Genomic DNA, 19,239 nt, shown 5'->3' on the forward strand with positions numbered 1-19,239 from the left:
TGCCTTCATGTATTCCTTACAGAGAGGCCTGCTGCATCAGGACCCTCTGAACTCTAGTGACGTTAGGCCAGGCCCATCTCCGATGATGTACTGCGTGCACCTTCTCTCTCTAGAAATCCCCCTCACCTCTCTCCAGGACGAGATATACCAGTCCAGACAAGGCTTGGTTTGGCAGGGAGTCTGCATTGGGGGCTTGTAGAAAACAGCTTGACAATGAAAGGGCCGCAGAAGCCTCTGTTCTCTGGTGTCAACGCAGTGCACGTCCCGAACCTTCAGTCCCCCTCCGCAGTTCTTGGAGCACTGGGTAAACAATACAATGAGTCATGCTGGTGGAGCGGAGGCAGTAACAGTGTCCAGACATGAATCTCTCTGGCAAAGTGGAGTTTACCCAGATATTAAATAAATGAATTGTCAAGCTCTGTCCTTCATTAACTCTTTCAGTTTTTGCTTTTGGGTCTCTCCATGATTGTACCTGGCCCAAGCTGGAGAGGGTCCTAAGCACGACTACCACCACCAGGACTTTCCACTCTCAAAGGATTCTATTTGCATTTTTAATGGTGACAGCTTTTTGAGGTCATGTCCCCACACCCACAGGTCTCGAAAGTTGAGGCCTATTAAAATCATCCCTAGTAATCCTGCCGTTCCAGGAGCGGTCCCTACCATTTATTCTCAATGGGATTGTCCAGTCTAGTTTCAAAAGTCTCACGCTATGAGGGATTCTTGTGAAACTTTCTGAGAGTCTAACACGGCCAAGGTATTCCCCAATATCCTCCCACAACTCTCCTTATTAGCTTTAGCCCAGGCCTCTTTCGACCACCCTAAGGGATTTCACTCCTGCTTTTCCTCACTCCCTTCCAGTCAGAGCTATTATGTTCTCACTTAGTTACTCTTCGCACTCACTGGGTTTCCTAGTTTGGGCTTCAGCCCCAACAGGAATGTTTACACTGCTATTCTTAGCTGCGTGGCCTGAGCCCAGCGTCTCTGAGTCAATTGACCCTGGCTCTGAGACTTGATGGTGTGGATTTTTCTTTGCAGTGCAGACATACCCAGAGACACCAGTAAAGGGCAAGGAGAAGGGAAGTATATTTATGTTTACCTTACTCCAGTTTCCAATACGCCACGAGGAACATGGTCTCAGGTAACACCTTCGAGCAGGGACAGGTTTATTTGCAGCAACACAATCTTCATCTTTGCCTGTGCTACAATGTACTGTCCTCCAGCTAGCTCCTAAGCCACAGGTTGTGGAGCACTGGAACACAGTCAGGAACAGAGCAAAAATTAACCCCTGCCTCCACCCACCCCCAGAAACCAAACTCAGCAATCAGGGAGCTACACAGGCAGCAAAGGAAACAACTTGTCTTCATGGGAAAATCCTATGGAATTCGACAGGGGTGAAACCACAAGGATGCAATAAAAATTAAATGGGATTCTGCAGAAATGTGTCTTAAAACCTGCAGGGCCCAATTCACCACTGGATTACTGCAGGTCAGTGGCGTTACATCACTGTCAATGCAACAGTGAATCACAACCACAGAATGTAACAGAGACTGAAGGCCTTTCTATAGAACATTTAAACCATCCTGAAGAAGGGACTAGAGAACTTTATCCCTGCTAGAGAAGTCTTTGTGCTAGTTTACAATTCCCCAGCAAGATTCTCATTCTTTAATCAATTCCTAGAGGATTTCAGGCTTCCTTGTGTTTTGGGAGGAAGAAGAGTAGGAAAGGAGATCCCCTAGAATAACTTTAGTTGTGTGTGCTCTGGCTAGGAGACTGTGTCCTTTCTTCTCCACTCCAGCTTTGCCTTTTGAAATGCTTTACAGATTTGTGCATTTGACTGTTACTTGGCATTACCCACCACGAGTTTCTAACTGATTAAGAAGTAGCTGCACCTACTGGGCCATGAAGCCACGGGGTAAGTGGGTGCAGCTCCAGGGTCTTTAGTTCACCAGGGGTGGATTTAGTCTGGTTAATTTTAGAGCTTCATTTAATTAGCATTGCTGGCTTCGTTTGTTTAACTGCTCTCTGCAAAGAAACTCCTCCTCATTTCCTCTAAGGCCAAGCATTCCTTTTTTTGTAGTTCACGGCTCAAGTCTTTTTATGTGATACAAGTTCTGATAAACTTCTCTCTCCTATCAGTCCCCTTCTGAAGTGTAGAGCCTGCATCTTGTTCTCCTCTGTAGGCTCATCTCTAGCATCTTACTTTCCAGAGCACACATTATTCTCATGGTTAGGCAGCACTAAAGACTAATTACGAGGAGACTCTTGAGAAGTTTGCGTACAGAACTTAAGAATTTGGGGACAATCCTTAATATCAGTATAAGACAATCGAGCACACAAGGTGTATAAAAAGGGCATTGAACATGAGCATTATTCGAGCCCTGCATCAGGAACTGACGAGCCAGGTTCAGAATATGTGATTAAATTGTGCTCTCAGTTAAACCAGTGTAATTCTGTTTCATTGCTGTGACGTAGCTGTCCTTGAGCAGCATATGACCCACTGCACATTGTGAACTCTGTAACAGACGTTCTCGATAGAGAAAGTGCAGTGGAGGGCAATTCGGATTATACCGGGGAAGCAGACAGGCACACTAACGTATTCTCTCTTTGTGCTTTTTTGACTCCCACTTTATTACCATGCAATGAATTGCATCAGCCATTTGTCTGTCATTGCAAAGTCTATCCAAAGAATAGTCATAGGAAGCTATCACCGTGTAATAAAGGGACACGAATAATTAGTGACAGTAGCTCAGTCAGCAGACTTGGTGCTGTATGATTTTTCTGATAAGTTGTAGTTGTGATGCGAATAGAGTCCCTGTGATTTTCCCATGTTTTAAGGCTCTCTCAGACAAAGGTGTAACTGAGCTTTCCGGGGCAGGGCCTGCGTACTCCGGTGTGTCTGTACAGAGCCTCGCACAACAGGGCCCTGACCTGCCAGGCCAGGCCCTCCAGCAACAGATAGTGGAAGGGAGTTGGAAGCCAGTTTGTGGCCTGGAGCTGGCGCACTGCCAGTGCTATATATTTAGCTGCTGGGCCACCCCCCCACTAGAGAACTGGGGGGACCCTTCCCCGTGAGGCTTAGTGCACAATGGGACTGTGCAGGCTGCTCCATGCTTCACCAAGTTAGGGCTAAGTTAGGGGTAGGGCTCCAGTGGCTGCACAGCGTGTGGGAGGGACTCTGGCGCCTTCTCCCTGCTCTCCCGCTTGCGAGGCCAACGTAAGGGCTGCTCTAATCACAGGCTCTGTGCTTGGGGGGCACAGGCTGCTTCAGTGGGAGGATAAGGCCGCAAAGGGGGTGCGTATAACTGCACCCCCCCGTTGCACCAGCCAGCAGAGCTAGAGTGTGTGCAGGGGAGGCAGGCCGCGTCCCTTAGGAGCGTAACAGTGGGTGTGCTCACCCATGCACTGGGAAGCTCTGGCCAGCTTCCTGCTCTTGGTCTCCACCCCCAGCCAGGGCACCTCTGTGCCCCACCCCATACTGCTGACTAAATGCCCCCAGCACCACCTTGCACTTAATTCCTTCCGCTAATGCATGGAAATGGAGCTTGGCCGAGGAAAAGAACGGATCTGTGAAACAAGTACCTTTTCTGTAAGCCTGCCAAAGGGCCGGGCCCATTTGCCAGACAATGCCAGGGCTACTCTTTTCATAGGTGTCAGATGTACTTGCCTCACTCCAGCGCCCAACTTCCCAGCTGGTCATTACTGTGGCTGCTCTGGTAGCAGGGAGCAATAGGAAAGAATCCTCCTTTGTTTCTGCCTCCTGCTGCTGCTGCTCGGGAAGGCTGGGCGTGGGGAGAGACGTTCCGCGTTCTCCATCCCTGTTAGCAAATATCCTCTGGGTGCCCCCTGGGGAGCTTTCATCCGGGCCCACGCTTTCGGTTGGGCTTGCGTGGGTGGCCCTGGGCACGTCAGAAAACACCTCCCTTCTATAATGAGTCGTCTCTATTTCATGTGCTTCCCTCTCAGCCCACCATGCTGTGGTGAACTCGGCTGGCAAAGCAGAGAGCGTCCCTTCTGGACCAGCTGTGGGGTTTGGATCTGAGGATACTGGCACGGCTGGTGCTTGGGCACCCTGGGGGGCTAGACTGTTTGATGTAAGTGTCCTGCTTTCTTGTGTGGATGGCTCATGCACATGGGGAGGCATGGACCTCGGCAGGGGAAGAGCTGTCATGGAGGCTGCTCGTGTATCATGCGTCTGTGAAGCAGCATTGAAATCATCTAGCTGCTTCGGTACATCCTCTGCACGGGATGTATGGTCATCCGGTTCCTTGTTATCTGACTTATATGAACCCATAGTGGGGTGAGTGTCTTCACTAGTGCCTCCTGTTTCCTGCTTAGATCTGTGTTCAGTGGAGAGGAAAGGGGTGTCTTTAGCTGCAGGATGCAGTGGCTCGTTTGTCGTTGGCTGGGGAGGGAGGTTATGTGGGGGCCTGTTCATGTCTGCACTCTCTGCTGTTGCGGTTATACCGGCCTGTGCTTTTTCATCTTCGGTTTTGGAGCCAGTGTCACCATCATCGATGATGATCAAATCCATTTCATTGGTATCTTCCTGGCCTGGCTGGGTAATGCCAGCCAAGCCATCATCTTCGCTGTCATTGTTAGCAGGAACCTCTGTGCTTTTACCATCTTCTTCTCTGCTTCCAGGCTCTCCTGTACTTCCCCAAATGTCATACATCTCTTCTCCACCAGCACTGCCCTTGTCAACAGGCAGTGGTGGAGTGGGGATAGCCAGATAAGGATAACTGACAGAGGGGATGGTGACTGTCGCATCCTCTTCAGAAATGGTCCTTGTCAGCAGGACTCCTCGGGTTTTATCAGTGGGCAGATTATCCTGGCTGTTTATAGAATAAAGGCTTGTTCCATTTTCAGTGGATGGATGATCTTCGGAAAGTGGTGTCTGCATTTCCTCCTCCTCATCTCCAATGTAAGAGGGGGTTATGTAGTGGCCAGTAGCTGTCCCAATATCCTCATGTTCTTCAGTTATACCGAAGAGAGTTTTATTGTCTCCAACGCCAGCTTTTTCCTTTTCTTCATTATGCACATCTGCAGAAGTATTTGTCTCACTTCTTGCTGCGTTTCCTTCATTGGGTTCTCCTTCTGGTTTTACATTATACGGAATGTTAGGAGACATTTCATTAGAAGCCTCACCCTCAGCATCTGGTTTAAACCCCTCACTCTTGATGTCTTTCTCACCCAGAGGATCATAGGACAGATCTTCATGGAAATTGATAAAATTATAATCATAGTAAAAATCATCCACAAACACATTTCCCTTTTTGTTACTGCTGCTTGAAAAATCTTCCTCTGTTATGACATTCTCATCTTTGGATTTTGGATTATTCGGAATTGAGGGGCTGAAGTGGGAAATGTGATGATTGGGAATGTAATTTATTTCATTAAATAGTTCTCTGCTTGAAGATCCGCTGCCAGACCAGTCAGTGTTGGCATTTTCTACTTTCTTCTGGCATTGCTTCAGGGAGCAAGTAGTTTCTGACAGTGGTCTCTGTGTAAGATCACAAGTTGTCCTAGTATTGTTACTGCAATAAACAAGGCGTCTTTGTGTTCCATTTCCACATGTTACTGAGCACTAGAGAAGAAAAAGAAATGAAAATATCAGAAACGAGAGCATGAGAAGCAGTAGTCAGTAAATGATATTAAGGATGTGTATTATCATACAACCATGGGAATGGCTATGCAAATGAGATGCTTTAATATTCGCATGGGAGTGACTATGGTAATATCAGTGCTAGCTCTCTGAGGCCTGGTCCACACTAGGGGGCAGTGTCGAGGTAAGATACGCAACTTCAGCTATGGGAATACTGTAGCTGAAGTCGAAGTATCTTATCCCGACTTACCTCCCGTCCTCACCGCTCGGGCTCTCCCGTCGACTCCGCTACCACCACTCGCTCCGGTGGAGTTCCGGAGTCGACGGGAGCACGTTCGGGGATCGATATATTGCGTCTAGATGAGACACGATATATCGATCCCCGCAAAATCGATTGGTATCCGCCGATTCAGCAGCCTGTTCATGCAATTAATAAAAATTCTGTACTTTCTCCAACCAACTTGACTCAGGAGTGCTTTACTAAATATTATGGCACTTCATTCTGCTGGGTAGATATACAGTACCGAGAAATCGATATATTACAAAAAAAAGTCTGGTAGTGAGCCTGTAATAAAGGGCCATTCATATTTCTGTTACAAACCACTTTTCTGGTGTATTTATATCTTGGCCTATGTTGCTTCAGGCTGAAACTTGGCCTACATGCCGGCCAGAAAGTTTTCTTGGAGTTGAGGTTTGTGGAGAGGACTGGCTAAGATGATCTAATAGCCCCAACTGCAGTTGCCATGAATTCTGGCCCTTCTCATGACAGAGATTGTTAAATAAAGGGGTGATAACATGGGTGTGGGCCTGGGAAATGGAAAACCAAGGATTAATAAGACATTTTGTTGAGGAAAAGCACATAATGGACCTATTGACATTATTCAGTATAAAAGAGACCCACAAACTGGAAATAAGGTCAGTGAAATTATCCTACCTAATATGTGAGTCATAATTTCATTAACATCACACTTGCTCTAATGAGCCACAGATCGTTATGCTTAATTATAACTGATTTATGTAGCATTACTCATGTATTACAAAGTCCCTTACACAATCAAACTAGAAAGGCAAACCTAAGCCCAGGGGCTTTCAATAGAAATACCATTTATTTGGGTTGACAATATATCAGTTTGGGCAAAAGGTTAATTTACAGTGACCAAAGCAAGGCAATCAGAATTCAAGGTGAACTGCACAGATTAAGTTCTCAGACTATTTACAGAGTTTATGTGGGGTCTGGCCAAGCTGTGCTTGGGGGAAGACCCACGTGAACGTGTGTGTGTGTGGATGGGGGTGGGTACGTTACATATGTGCAAAGGTCATTAGGTGCCAACTTTGTGCTTCCGCAGTTCTCCATGCTGCTAGCTAGCCCTTGGCACACGTTAATGGATCTCTGAGGGACCAATAAGGCAGCTGGGGAGTGAAGTGAGTGGAGTGGAGGTCACATCCTCTCCCGAGGGCACGCAGTGCGGGAGTTGGTTATGAGGATGTGCACACTGGCCGTCTATCCTGGGTGCTCGCCCACACTGGAGAAATCCTAGTTGCCCAGTGAGGGCTGTGATTTGGACCATTCGTGTCATTGGCCCATATACTAAAAAGGACAAATGTATTAATATCTTCAATCAAAATATGGGGAAAGCAGGCCCGTTCTCACGAACATACTAAGACAGAGTTCAAGACTGTGTTTCTACTGCAGTGGTTGAGAAGAGAGGAAGGTTGGTCCAATGATTAGGGCACAAGCCTTACTTAATTCCATGCTCTGTCCCAGACTGCCAGTGTGACCCTGGGTAAGTCATTTAGTCTCTCGGTGCCTCAGTTTCCCATCTGTACAATGGGGATAACAGCACTGCCTTACCTCATAGGAGCGTTGTGAGGATAAATACATTGCAAATTGTGAGGTGCCCAGATACTGCGGTGAAGGGGGGCAGGGTGAATAACTTGGATGGATGGATGGACAAGTAGCGGTGACATTGTGGTGGGGGATCTTCATTCCGGCTTTATGTGCATATCATGCTCAATACTTTGGGGAAAACACTGGTTTCTTGAACTCTGTTCTCAGGATGTCAGTGAAGGATTTTCAAATACCTTTTTGGTTGTAAATGTAAATCAATTCACGATTTTCTAGTTTTGCTCTCCCCATTGGGGAACCAAGGGCCAGGCCTGGACTAGCAAAGAGCTTATGGTCCCCACTGTGATTCCAGCTGGATCCTGTGTGGGAGGACAGACCCAGGGAAGCATCTTCCCCATCCTTGGTCAGCCCCAAGGTTCCCTGCATTTATCAATTGCTGACTCAGCAGCTTACAGCCTCTGCCTGAGTATCGAAGGGCAGGACTGAGCCTTCATTTACCGTAGGTTACAGGCTCTTTGGAAATGTAAAATCTGAGTGAATCTGGGGTAAGGAACATGCTTGGCACAAGGAGCAGTTTATTTAGAACAAGTGTCCATTACCAGACATTTATATCAGTTACAAAATAGCACTGAAATAACCTGTTATGCCGTACTAACATCCCTTAGCAGGATCCAAGCCCATTTCACACCACCCTGCTGCCACCATAAAAACACAACCAGACCAAGGAGCAATGTCTACAGCCCATTCCTTATTACGTACGCCAAAGCCTGAGAAAACAGGTGGCCCCAGAAGGTCAACAAGCCCAGGCAGCTAAGGCACAAGGCAACTGAGTCCCAGAGTAGAAAACCTCCACTGAGAATGCTCTGGCCTCAGTCTCCTGATGTTTGAATCTAGGGGATCTCAGCAGGCTGATCTCAACTAGCAGGACGGCACAAGGAGGGAGAGATTAGGAACTTCACAGGGGTGGCAACCAACAAGCACGGGAAAAGTTTAACAACAGACTTTAGCCTTTTGACCACGGCATTGAACTGGGAGCTCATGTTCTACTGCTTATCTACCATGACCCCCAAGTCTATTTCAGAGTAAGTTCTTCCTGGGCTAGCAGTCCCTATCCTGTAACTATGGCTTGCATTCTTTGTTTCTAGCTGCATGAGGTTGCGTTTGGCTATATTGCAATGAATATTGTTTGCTTGCATTCAGTTTACAAAGCGATCTGGATTGTTTTGGATCACTGACCTGTCTTCTTCATTATTTACCACTCCCCCAGTCTCTGTGTCATCTGCAAATGTTATCAGGAATGATTTTATGTTTTCTTCCAGATCACTGATAAAAATGTGAAATAGCGAAGGGCCAAGAACTGTTCCCTGTGGGACCCACTGCAAACACACCCACTCAGTGATGATTCCCTGTTTACAATTACATTTTGAGACTTATCACTAGCCTGTTTTTATCCATGTAATGTATCCACAGAGATTTTGGATCATTCTAGTTTCTTAATCAAAATGTCATGTGGTAACTTGTTAAATGCCTTACAGAAGTCTATGTAATATTACAACACTATTACCATTATCAGCCAAACTTGTAATTTCATCAAAAAAAGATATCAAACATACACCCATATTTGGCATAGATAATATTACCCTCATTTAATTCTTTATTAATTGAGTGCCATATCAGCTGTTGCATTATTTTGCTCAGGCTCAGTGTTAGGTTGGCAGGTCTATAAATACCCAGTTCTTCCAACTGACCCTTTTAAAATATTGGCACAACTTTAGCCCTCTTCCTGCCTTCTAGAACTTCCACAGTGTTCCAAGACTTATTGAAAATCACCATAACTGGTCCAGAAGGCTCCTCAGCCAGCCCCTTTTAAACTTTGGCCGCTCCAGGCCAATGGGGGAGGCGGGAAGCGGCGGCCAGCACATCCCTCGACCCGTGGCGCTTCCCGCAGCCCCCATTGGCCTGGGACTGTGAACCGCGGCCAGTGGGAGCCGCGATTGGCCAAAGCTACAGATGCGGCAGGTAAACAAACCGGCCCGGCCCGCCAGGGGCTTTCCCTACACAAGCGGCGTCCCACGTTTGGGAAACACTGCCTCAGTGTGTACAGACATACAAACTCTCATGACTTCCCTAAAACGCCATGTTGCAGTGGGCTGAAAACATTTGCAGGATTCTGCCAAAGTTTAGGGTGGAAACTCGTGGTGCTGCAAAATATTTAAAAGGCTTTAAAAGCTTTTATTTCTGTCAATCTAATTCTTTGCACCAAGCACTGAGTATTTACTAGTCCCTGATGGAGGAAACAGCCAAATTTGAAGAAGGAAAAAAAGATTATAACAGCCTCGTGGTGATTCTTTATTTTAAGATCTGTCTGGGTCACAAACCTGCTTTTCACTTGATCTGTTTTTTATAATTGCAGCTCCTCAAAAAAAGAGAGAATTAAAATGAATTTTAATGTTTAAATTGTCAGGACTCCAACTATTTCCAGGAATGTCTGACAGGTGGAGTCTGAATGAGAGCTAGACACCTCCTGCCCCTCCCCCAACCTGAGTTTTCTGTCTGAATTCCTCTCCTTCCCCCCTCTTTAAAATGGTTTAATCTGAGCCAGCCCCTGTGTAAAGTGTTTCACTGCTGAGATTGTTCTAGGATGTAGCGATTCCCCAGAGGGCCCTGTGCTTTGCATGTGAGTGCGGTAATGAACAAGGCACCTGAATCAAGGATTAGTTCTCTAAGCTGGTGGGTCTCAACTTTTTTTCATTTTCAAATGGAGGTGCGGACCCCTTTGGAAATCTTAGACATACTCTGAGGGCCCCCAAGGGCCCATGGACCACAGGTTGAAAACCATGGTTCTATGGTAACGACCACCTTTCGCAGACCCCTTAGCCATAGTCTGCAGATCCCCCAGGGTTGAGAACCACTGGACCCCGGCTGAGAACCACTGCTCTAAAATTCACTGTAGTTCCAGCAGAGCCCAGTGTTCCCTGAGCCTGTTTATCTAAGTGACCCTTCAAGCTTCCCAAGGAAACTGAGACTAATGTGCTCTTTACCCTCTGACTTTCTCACCTCAGACCAGTTGCCCATGGCCCATTGAGCAGGACAGAGGATATCCCTATTACAGGGCGCAGTGGCGTTTGGCTTGGAGAGATTCTGACATTCTGTGTGCTGCAAAGCCCGCTGTTCGTCCAGCCACACACTTTGAATGCAAAGGACCGTCCTCTTCATGAGCCCAGCTTCACCACAAGTGGCAGAGCATTTCTGCCACTCGCCAACCCACCACCTAGGAAAATGAAAGGGGAAAAGGTGGGAGCTGAAGTGAGCATTCATATTAGCAGGTTTGTTGCTAGCCACAATGCAATATTTATCCTCCTTTGTAAGACGAAACGCTCAGCGTTACAGAGACGTTCACATCTCCACGTTCTGAGCTGGATTTCAAACACTCCAATCTGCACAGGCATTGGGAGCCTGGAGTGTGGTTTAGGTGTAAAGACAGAAGCTGTTTGCAAAGCAGAGGCTAGTTGGGACTCTCTCCTGCCTAGAGGTCAGAGGGGTGGGGGTCGCTAGGGAAACTTGGCTCCTGATCAGGGTTTTGGATTTCAACCTTCCCAAAAGTTCAGGGCATTGGGATTCAGGATCTGCAGTACTGTGTGGCATGAGTTGTCATCTACAGGGCAGCATGTGAGTTCATGGTCCTTTCCAGCAAGGCCTGAACCCAGAGGAGCTCCGACCCAGCTCCTCTTAACTTCCATTGATTTCAATAGGAATTAGGCACCTAAATACCTTGGAGGATCTGTCTACAGGCCCAAGCTGCAAATGCCTATTCACATGGGCATCAGTGAGGCTCTGCATAGGAGCAAAAGGTCTCTTGTATGGATCCAGTTGCAGGATTGGGGCCATAGTTCTTACCAGATGCCAGGGTGGAGGGAGTCAGATGCAGAATCATGGAGTCCAGTGGTCACTTTTATACAGACAGGCCAGCGCCCAGGCTGCTGTAGGTCAGCGCAGCTCTGCTGACTTCAGATGCTAATTTGCACTAGTTGAGGCTCTGCCCTCCTGCAGCCACTCTGCTAAAGTAGTGAGAGCATCCAGGGCTGGATGAGAATGAGAAGATGGAAAAGCAAAGGAAAGCAAACCTGGCTGGGCAGGGCTCTTCGCTACACGTCCTCTGCTTGTCGTCGGGTCGGGTCAATGAGTCACAGTACCGCTCCTCCACTATCCCAGCCGTCTTTTCAACACAGTGCACAATCTGCCTCTGAACACCTGGCGACAGAGAGAGGCAGCAAACACGGGTTCAGTTTGGCAAGCAGGCCCCCCACTGAAAATGGCTTTGGCGTGTCAAGAGCTGAGTGTTTGAGCTGCACACCTGCAGGTAGCTGTTACAATCAGCCCCCTTTATAGGGGGCTTGAGGCATGGAATGTTATAATTAAGTGGCCTCGGAATGAAATGATTTGGGCCTCAGGTCAGCAGATGTCAGGTTTAGATTGCAGCGCTCCGAGACACACATGCACAGCACTTATCATAAAGTATGAACAACCAGCGCCTTTGTCTGAGCTTTCCCTTTGTTAGCCGGTCTGCCGGCAGCTCCCTCCCTCCCTATTTTAAATCAACCAAAAAAGTAGCCTATAAAAATAAAAAATTAAAGATAATAATGCTGACTATGTAGGAGGAATAAAATGAACTCCCCACAATAGATCCTTTAAAATGGTAAGCTACAAAAACATCAGTCGGGCACTGGCGTAGTGTGGTTTTTATTCTCTTGTTTCATTAACCTCAAGGTGTTTGGCCATTAAAAATCCATTGCTAACATGTTACAGGAGGCCCTCATATAACCTGACTTACTAAGAAGAAAAGAAAAAATCCTTAAAAATTAAATGACTTGAAAAGTCTGTTTCTGCAGTTTGTCCGTGATGCCTGCCCAGAATCTTTTATACCGTTCATGAAACTCACAAACTATCAACTTTCTGCTCAGCAGCCACTTCATTTTGCTCCCTCTCTCACTCATCTGCACTGGCCCAGCTTGTCGGTGGAACAATGCTTGCATTGTCCATGGATGTGAAACGGGCAGGAGGAAACCCAATACATGATATGTTATCATGATCAGATTTCTGGAACTGCACAGTGCTGGAAAAGAATCCTGGATACACATCTCCCACTGGTCGGTGCAGCGTGGAGGTGAAGGGTTAGAAACAGTACCAATCCACCCAGGGCACCGAGTCTCTAAAATAAAAAACACAGCAGGCAATGTAAGATTTTCCCCAAGGAAGCAGGATGTGTTATCTGTTTGGCCGGAATGAGATAAATTCTTAGATTCTGACTTTAGATCCAATCTAGGGCACTCCAAGCAGAAACCTATAGATCAATGGTAGAAAGATCTTGTAAATGTCAAAAACCTATAGATCAATGGTAGAAAGATCTTGTAAATGTCAAAAAAAAAAAAAGAAAAAGAAAGAAAGAAAGAAACGTGTCAGATTATATCTTGCCAACTCACTTTCAAAGCTCAGGGTGGTTGGGAAATAACACCGAATAAGCAAGGACATTTAAGTTCCCTGGTCCCTTGAATACAGTCGGTATTTAAACAAATCAAAGTTTGCTCAATAATGTAAAATGAATGTAATTTGCCTCATTACACTTTAACCTTCACTCTGAGTGAAACTTCACATTCCATGTGCTCTGTTAATCCATTCCGAAAGAGTGAAGCGTACATTTCTCAGTCTAGCTGACTTTTCATAGAAGTGTAGGAGTGGAAGGGACCCCAACAGGTCATTTAGTCCAGTCCCCTGCACTCAAGGCAGGCCAACATATTGTATTTCAGTTTAAGGAAAACAAGGAAGAAAGAGCAAATATCAAGTCTCCAGGAGAGAATGAATACCTGTACTGTGGCTCACTCTATTACAGTCTGTATCTGCATGCAGCCCATGTGGTAGCTGCCTCACAGGTCCCTCTGCAGCAGTCAGAGAGGCCGTTCTATGTGAAAGTTCCAGCACACAAAGAAGTGGACTGCTACTCTCTTCTTTTAACTGCACAATGTGCAGGTTTCGCTAATGGAAAAGCTCTCTGCAATATGGTTTAGCAATCAGGTAAATTACACACAGCTTCTTCTGGCTGGGGGTACATAAACTGACTCTCTCAATGCAGAGCATTTCTGAACAGAAGAGACTCAGAAACCATGTAGGTAGCATGATCTATATCTGCCACCATCTCCATTGGACCCCCCGGGGATAGGCTCCCCATGTCATGCGTCTGGTGCAGTAATAAGGGTATTTCTGTAACATAGTGTAATTATGATAATAACTCCAATGGGGGAGTGCAAGTTTCCCTACATGAAATCCTGGCCCCACTGAAGTCAATGGGAGTTTTGCTTAATTTTTCAGACCCTCCAGCTTATTTTAACACAATTGTTTGCACGAACAAACATGTATCTATCCACTTACTCATAACCTTGACTAGCTAAAATAGGAAGCATCTGGTAAAAGGATAAGAAAGATCCCCTGCTGACTCTTCCTGCAATGGGCATGTTGTTCATTATTACCTATGACAACATTGTGTATGACAAACTTCATTTCCTTTCGATTATAAACAAGTTGAAACATTAAAAAAAACACCAGCTGTGAACCAATCTCTCTGCAGGTGGAGGGAGCTCACCATTCAAGGAGCTGGAGGGTTTCTCAACTTGCAATCATTGATAATATGTACAAAGGATCAAAACCTATTTAATTGCCAATTGTAAGCAAGGCTTGAGAAGTAATTCTTCCGCTCTACTCCACGTTGATTAGGCCTCAGCTGGAGTACTGTGTCCAGTTTTGGATGCCACATTTCAGGAAAGATGTGGACAAATTGGAGAACGAGCAGAGAATAGCAACAAAATGATTAAAGGTCTAGAAAACATGACCTATGAGGTAAGATTGAAAAAATTGGGTTTGTTTAGTCTGGAGGAGAGAAGACTGAGAGGGGCCATGGTAACAGTTTTCAAGTACATAAAGGTTGTTATAAGGAGGAGGGAGAAAAATGGTTCTCCTTAACCTCTGAGGATAGGCCAAGAATCAATGGGCTCAAATTGCAGCCAGGGTGGGTTAGGTTGGACATTAGGAAAAACTTCCTGTCAGGGTGGTTAAGCAGCGGAATAAATTGCCTAGGGAGGTCGTGGAATCTCCATCATTGGAGATTTTAAAGAGCAGGTTGGACACACCCCTGTCAGGGATGGTTCTGCCATGAGTGCAGGGGACTGGACTAGATGAGCTCTCGAGGTCCCTTCCAGACCTATAATTCTATGAACATCTGCCTTTGTATACACAACCCAAAATGGCACCAGCCTTTCCTCCATCCATATTCTATTTCAACCTTATCTCTGGTTTGTTGCCCACTGTCACCTCTAACTATCTCAGCATCTTGACTTTCTAGGTGTCTCCCTTCTATCAAGTATGAGAGTTTGGGGTTATTTCCCCCTAACGGTATAGTTTGGATGTTTCCTAGTTGAGTTTCAATTTATTATTTTTCTGCCCGTGCGTCTAATTCCTCTAAACTGGCTCACAATCATTTTGCTGCTTCTATTTGTTTATGCAGAACTAGCACACCCAAGAACATTGACTAGTTGGGTGGTTTTTTCCCCCGACGAAAAATCTTTGTGTTCAAAACTAGTTAAGCACCCCAGTATGTGGCAGGTGAGCAGAGAGCTCAGCTTATCATGGGAGCTGTGTGCCAGCCCCCGTGTATTGACGGATTTGCTAATCTCACCAATAAGCATCTATATACGGCAGTGTGAGACCGCAAAGTGACCGGTGCTTGGCTGAGTTACACCAGTTGAGCACCCCTCCCTCAGTCACCTACACTAGATTCTTCACGCAGCCTTGATCACCTCTGAATGACAAAGGCCATGGCTCCCACTGTAAACGCTCGTTAGGCCCAGACCACAACTCCATAAACTGCAGGTTACAATAAAAATAAAAATCCCCAGTTCAACACCTGCTTGCTTTGTCCCCCTGGAGGTAACAAAACCTGGCCTGACGTGCAGATTTCATTTCCTCGAGGGGGTGACCTTTGCCCTACAGAGCAGGACCGGCGAATTTAATAGGATCACAAGATGGTGTCACACTGTTTGCACAAGCAGTCCCATTAACAGCCTGGCCGGCTTAGCCTCTAACCTTAACCTCTTTCCTTAGCTGGGAAAGGGAGTAATTCATTACTACATGTGAACCAAACCAGAACGTACTGCAAGGTACAAGGGTCTGAAATTACTAGCAGGGGAGGATACTATTTCAGAAAGGTGACTGTATATCAATGTATGTGTTCCTTTCAGCCCCCTTTCCCAGAAGCTACTGGAACCAGAAAGAAAGAACATGCTTTCTGACATGGACACACTTCCTTGGTGCAAAAGAATAAATTAATCAGCAGTTCACTGTGCTCAGTAAGACCAACGGGGGGTTTGGAGTCTTCCTTAGAAAGGCCTGGAGTGCAGAACAGCCAGGTGGGCAGGACAAAACACTGGTAAAAGTTGAAATGATCAATACCCATTGCGGGGAACGTTGTCATGCCCTTGTAGTGGCTGATCGTTTTCTGCTAGGTAAGCTCAGGGTGTGGAAATGGACCCAGGATGCTCGTGTTTGAATCAGTGCAGCCTGGATTGGTGATGGAAGCAAGGGATCTGGGAAGCACAAGGAGAGATCCACCTGCACTGGGCTGATAAGAAGAGGGTTAGATGTTCTGCGGGGGTAGCTATAGGGTGGACAGTTAAGAAGATGACTGGTTTTAGTGATCACAGGTGAGAACAACAGACCAGTAAATAACTCCTCTGTGTTTCTATAGCATTTCCATTTGAGGAGCTCAAAGCACTTTACAAACACTAATCAATGGAGTCTCCCAAGACCTTTTAGTGCATGTGCTCCATTATTAACTCCATCCTCCAGACAGGGAACCTGAGGTTCAAGGAGGTTAAGTGATTTGTTCCAGAGCTGGGAACAGACACCAGGTCTCTTGACTCCCACTTCTGCCCTTGAACCACAGCCTCATCCTGCCTCTCTTCCTGTCTACGCTGAGAGTAGAAACGATGTCAAAAGCACTAGCTCGTCCAACCACTGAACTGCAGGATAGAGATTAAACCACGTCATGAACCCTTGCTAGACTCCAGTAAACTTTGGCAAGGCTAGGTTACCTTCATCTCAACTAACTGCAATGAACCTCGTGGGCTTTCTCTGTTCCACAATGGCTGATGATCTGTCTCTGTGTTTAAACAGTTCAGAGCAACAAGCCTGGTATAAAACAGACGTGTTCTCTTTGCTAGCAAGTTGCAGCCAGTGCCACATTCACTCGGTGATGCCTCTGTGCTGGTATTTCTGGCATCTGACTTGTGCCTTTCATCTCACACATACTGGCCCGTGGCATCGCTGGATGAATTAGGCAGGGAGGAGAGGCAGAGAATAGCTCCTTTGGACAGACAGATGTTTTATACTCAACAGTGACAGAAAAGAAAATTATCTCCCTCAGTGAAGAGTCCAGTGGAATTTACTAGGGACGAACCCAACAGGGATCTCTAGAAATGATGCTAAGTACATACAGGGCCAGGTCCTCAGTGTGTGTAAATAGGTGTAGCTCCACCGACCGACAATGAAGTGCTGCTGATTTAAACCAGTGGGTGGGCCACAGACTTTTAATAGAGAATTATACTGTGTCCTTTCGATCAGTTTTTGACCCATCCTAAAAGAGAGTGAAATAATAATAATAACCCCCAGCTCTTAGCTAGCACTTTTCAGCAGCAGAGCTCAAAGCATTTTATAAAGTATCAGGTCAGCATCATTATCATGATCCACGTGTGACAGATGGGGAAACTGAGGCACAGAGCAGGGCTGTGACTTGGCCAAGGTCACCCAGCAGGCCAGCAGCAGAACCAAAAAGAAACCCAGGTCTTAATAAATTCTATAGGGTGGTTCAGAGAACCTACAGAAAGGCTGTTGTTTTCTGCTGCATTTTCTAGAGGTTTTCCACGCATGTGGGATGAGAGCTTAGTGGGGTGTTAGAAGATGCTGTGGGCTAGATTTTGCTCTGGAGGCCTGAAGGGTTAAAATCCATGTGCATTTTATATAACAACCTGGTCTATGGATTGTGCCAGCTCTTTTCCAGACCCAAAGTCCAGAGTTTGGTCTGGAGACCAGAGGCCTAGCAAATAGTGATCAGCTACGAGAAAGCTGGGGGGAAACAGATCAGCTTGTTTTGCTAAAATAGGCCTGGTCAGCAAATTGCCAGGTGTTGGAGCTAAGAACTAAATAATTGTGTCTTATTCAGAGTTGCAAATTGAACAAAGGATCCCTGTTGTCATTGTGTTAGCCTCTTCTGTAGGGAGACGTTCTTCCCACAAAACCAACCTTGAGTTTATGAAAAGTTAGCACATGTCAGTATAAAAATATGGCATCCTTCCACCTCCCTTCCCAGGGACCAATGCCTGCCTTTAGACATAAAGGAGACAATCTGTATTGCCATATACTTTCACTGTTTCTTTGCTTTAACCCCTAGGAATGTACTTGTTGGACAATCAAAGGAGTTGCTCCATTCTTATGGACCCCAAATCAGAATTCAACATATATATTTTATACTAATAACATTTTATCACAGTATTAATTAAATGTTAACTTGCTAACTTAAGACCATGGGCGGAGACATTATGTAACCTTTTAACCATTGGCTAATGTGCTATCTTGTCTTGCTGCAAAACCTATCCCGGGGTGTGGAACTGCCTACCCCGTCACTTTCCCCCGCCCATGGAAAATCTATATATTCTATTGTAATCAATTGATTGACAGTATCTCTGAACCTAATAAGCAAGGTGACACTCCGCCAGCGCTGTGTGTAATAAACTCCTATGCTTGACCTCTACATGGTGTGGATTTATGTCCTTCAAGGCCCATCCAGCTGTAAGGGCATTTTATACACCATGCCTCCAGGAGAGCCAGGAGTAGCTGGTTTCTGGCTTGTTGTTTGAGAGGGTGCAGCTATGCTCTCCCTGGGAGGGGCCAGCTCCACAAACCTTAGCTGGGCAGAGCTAATCACCTTGCTTTAAGCTCCATGGCTCATTAAATCAGTTATGGTTCCTTTGGTCGCTCCACCCGTACTTGGCTAACTGTGGTAATTCTAGAGCTAATACATGCCGATGAGCGCTGACCTCCGGGGATGTGTGCATTTATCAGACCAAAACCAACCCGGGCTCACCCGGCCGCTTTGGTGACTCTAGATAACCTTGGGCCAATCGCACACCCGCGTGGCGGCGACAAAACGTTTAAGCTCCCTCTGTTCCTCAGGGCAGGGGGGATTTAGAGCTAGCAGTGGTGTTAGACTCAGGTCATTGTGCTGCCAGAATGCAAAGGCTGGCATGGCCCCTGGCCTCAGCTCATGGCAGGGGCTGGAGGAAGCAGAAGGTGCCTCTGCTATACAGTTCTGCACAGAGGTGAGGTACAAGTGAGCCCTAGCTATTCGTACGAGTTATCGTTAATCACGTTTACTGCAGTAGTGCCTACAGGGTAACCAGGAACGGGGCCCTGCTGTGCGGAAATGGCAGTGATTCTCAAGGCAGCGCTTTCAATCCTATAGCCTACCTTGGGGTCTCCGAATAAACCCTCCCAGCGTAGGACGCCTACCGTAAGCAGCGGACTTTACCACTGTCAGAGTGAGCAATGGAAGATCTCACCCACGTGTCTGCTGTGAAACACTAACCCCTCTGGTAGTAGTATTGAGTGGAAACCGTCAGTACCCCACACTCCCTTAGTCTGGCTCGCGCTTCGGTTCTGCTGGGGCTAGTGCCTGTCTACAAGCTGTCAA

General features: G+C 46.5%; 1 protein-coding gene across 1 annotated transcript in view; it reads right to left on the reverse strand.

Moving 5' to 3' along the window:
- Positions 1-19,239, reverse strand: part of ADAMTS7 (ADAM metallopeptidase with thrombospondin type 1 motif 7) — a 134,288-nt gene that overhangs the window by 43,881 nt on the left and 71,168 nt on the right. The window contains exons 17-21 of the mRNA XM_039490895.1: positions 11,573-11,699; positions 10,506-10,719; positions 3,665-5,584; positions 1,097-1,249; positions 127-300 (exon numbers count right to left, since the gene is read on the reverse strand). Of these exons, the coding sequence (XP_039346829.1) occupies positions 127-300; positions 1,097-1,249; positions 3,665-5,584; positions 10,506-10,719; positions 11,573-11,699 (2,588 nt within the window). The remainder of the gene's footprint in view (positions 1-126; positions 301-1,096; positions 1,250-3,664; positions 5,585-10,505; positions 10,720-11,572; positions 11,700-19,239) is intronic.

Source organism: Mauremys reevesii, linkage group 10, assembly GCF_016161935.1.
Source record: "Mauremys reevesii isolate NIE-2019 linkage group 10, ASM1616193v1, whole genome shotgun sequence".
Lineage (NCBI taxonomy): Eukaryota > Metazoa > Chordata > Testudines > Geoemydidae > Mauremys > Mauremys reevesii.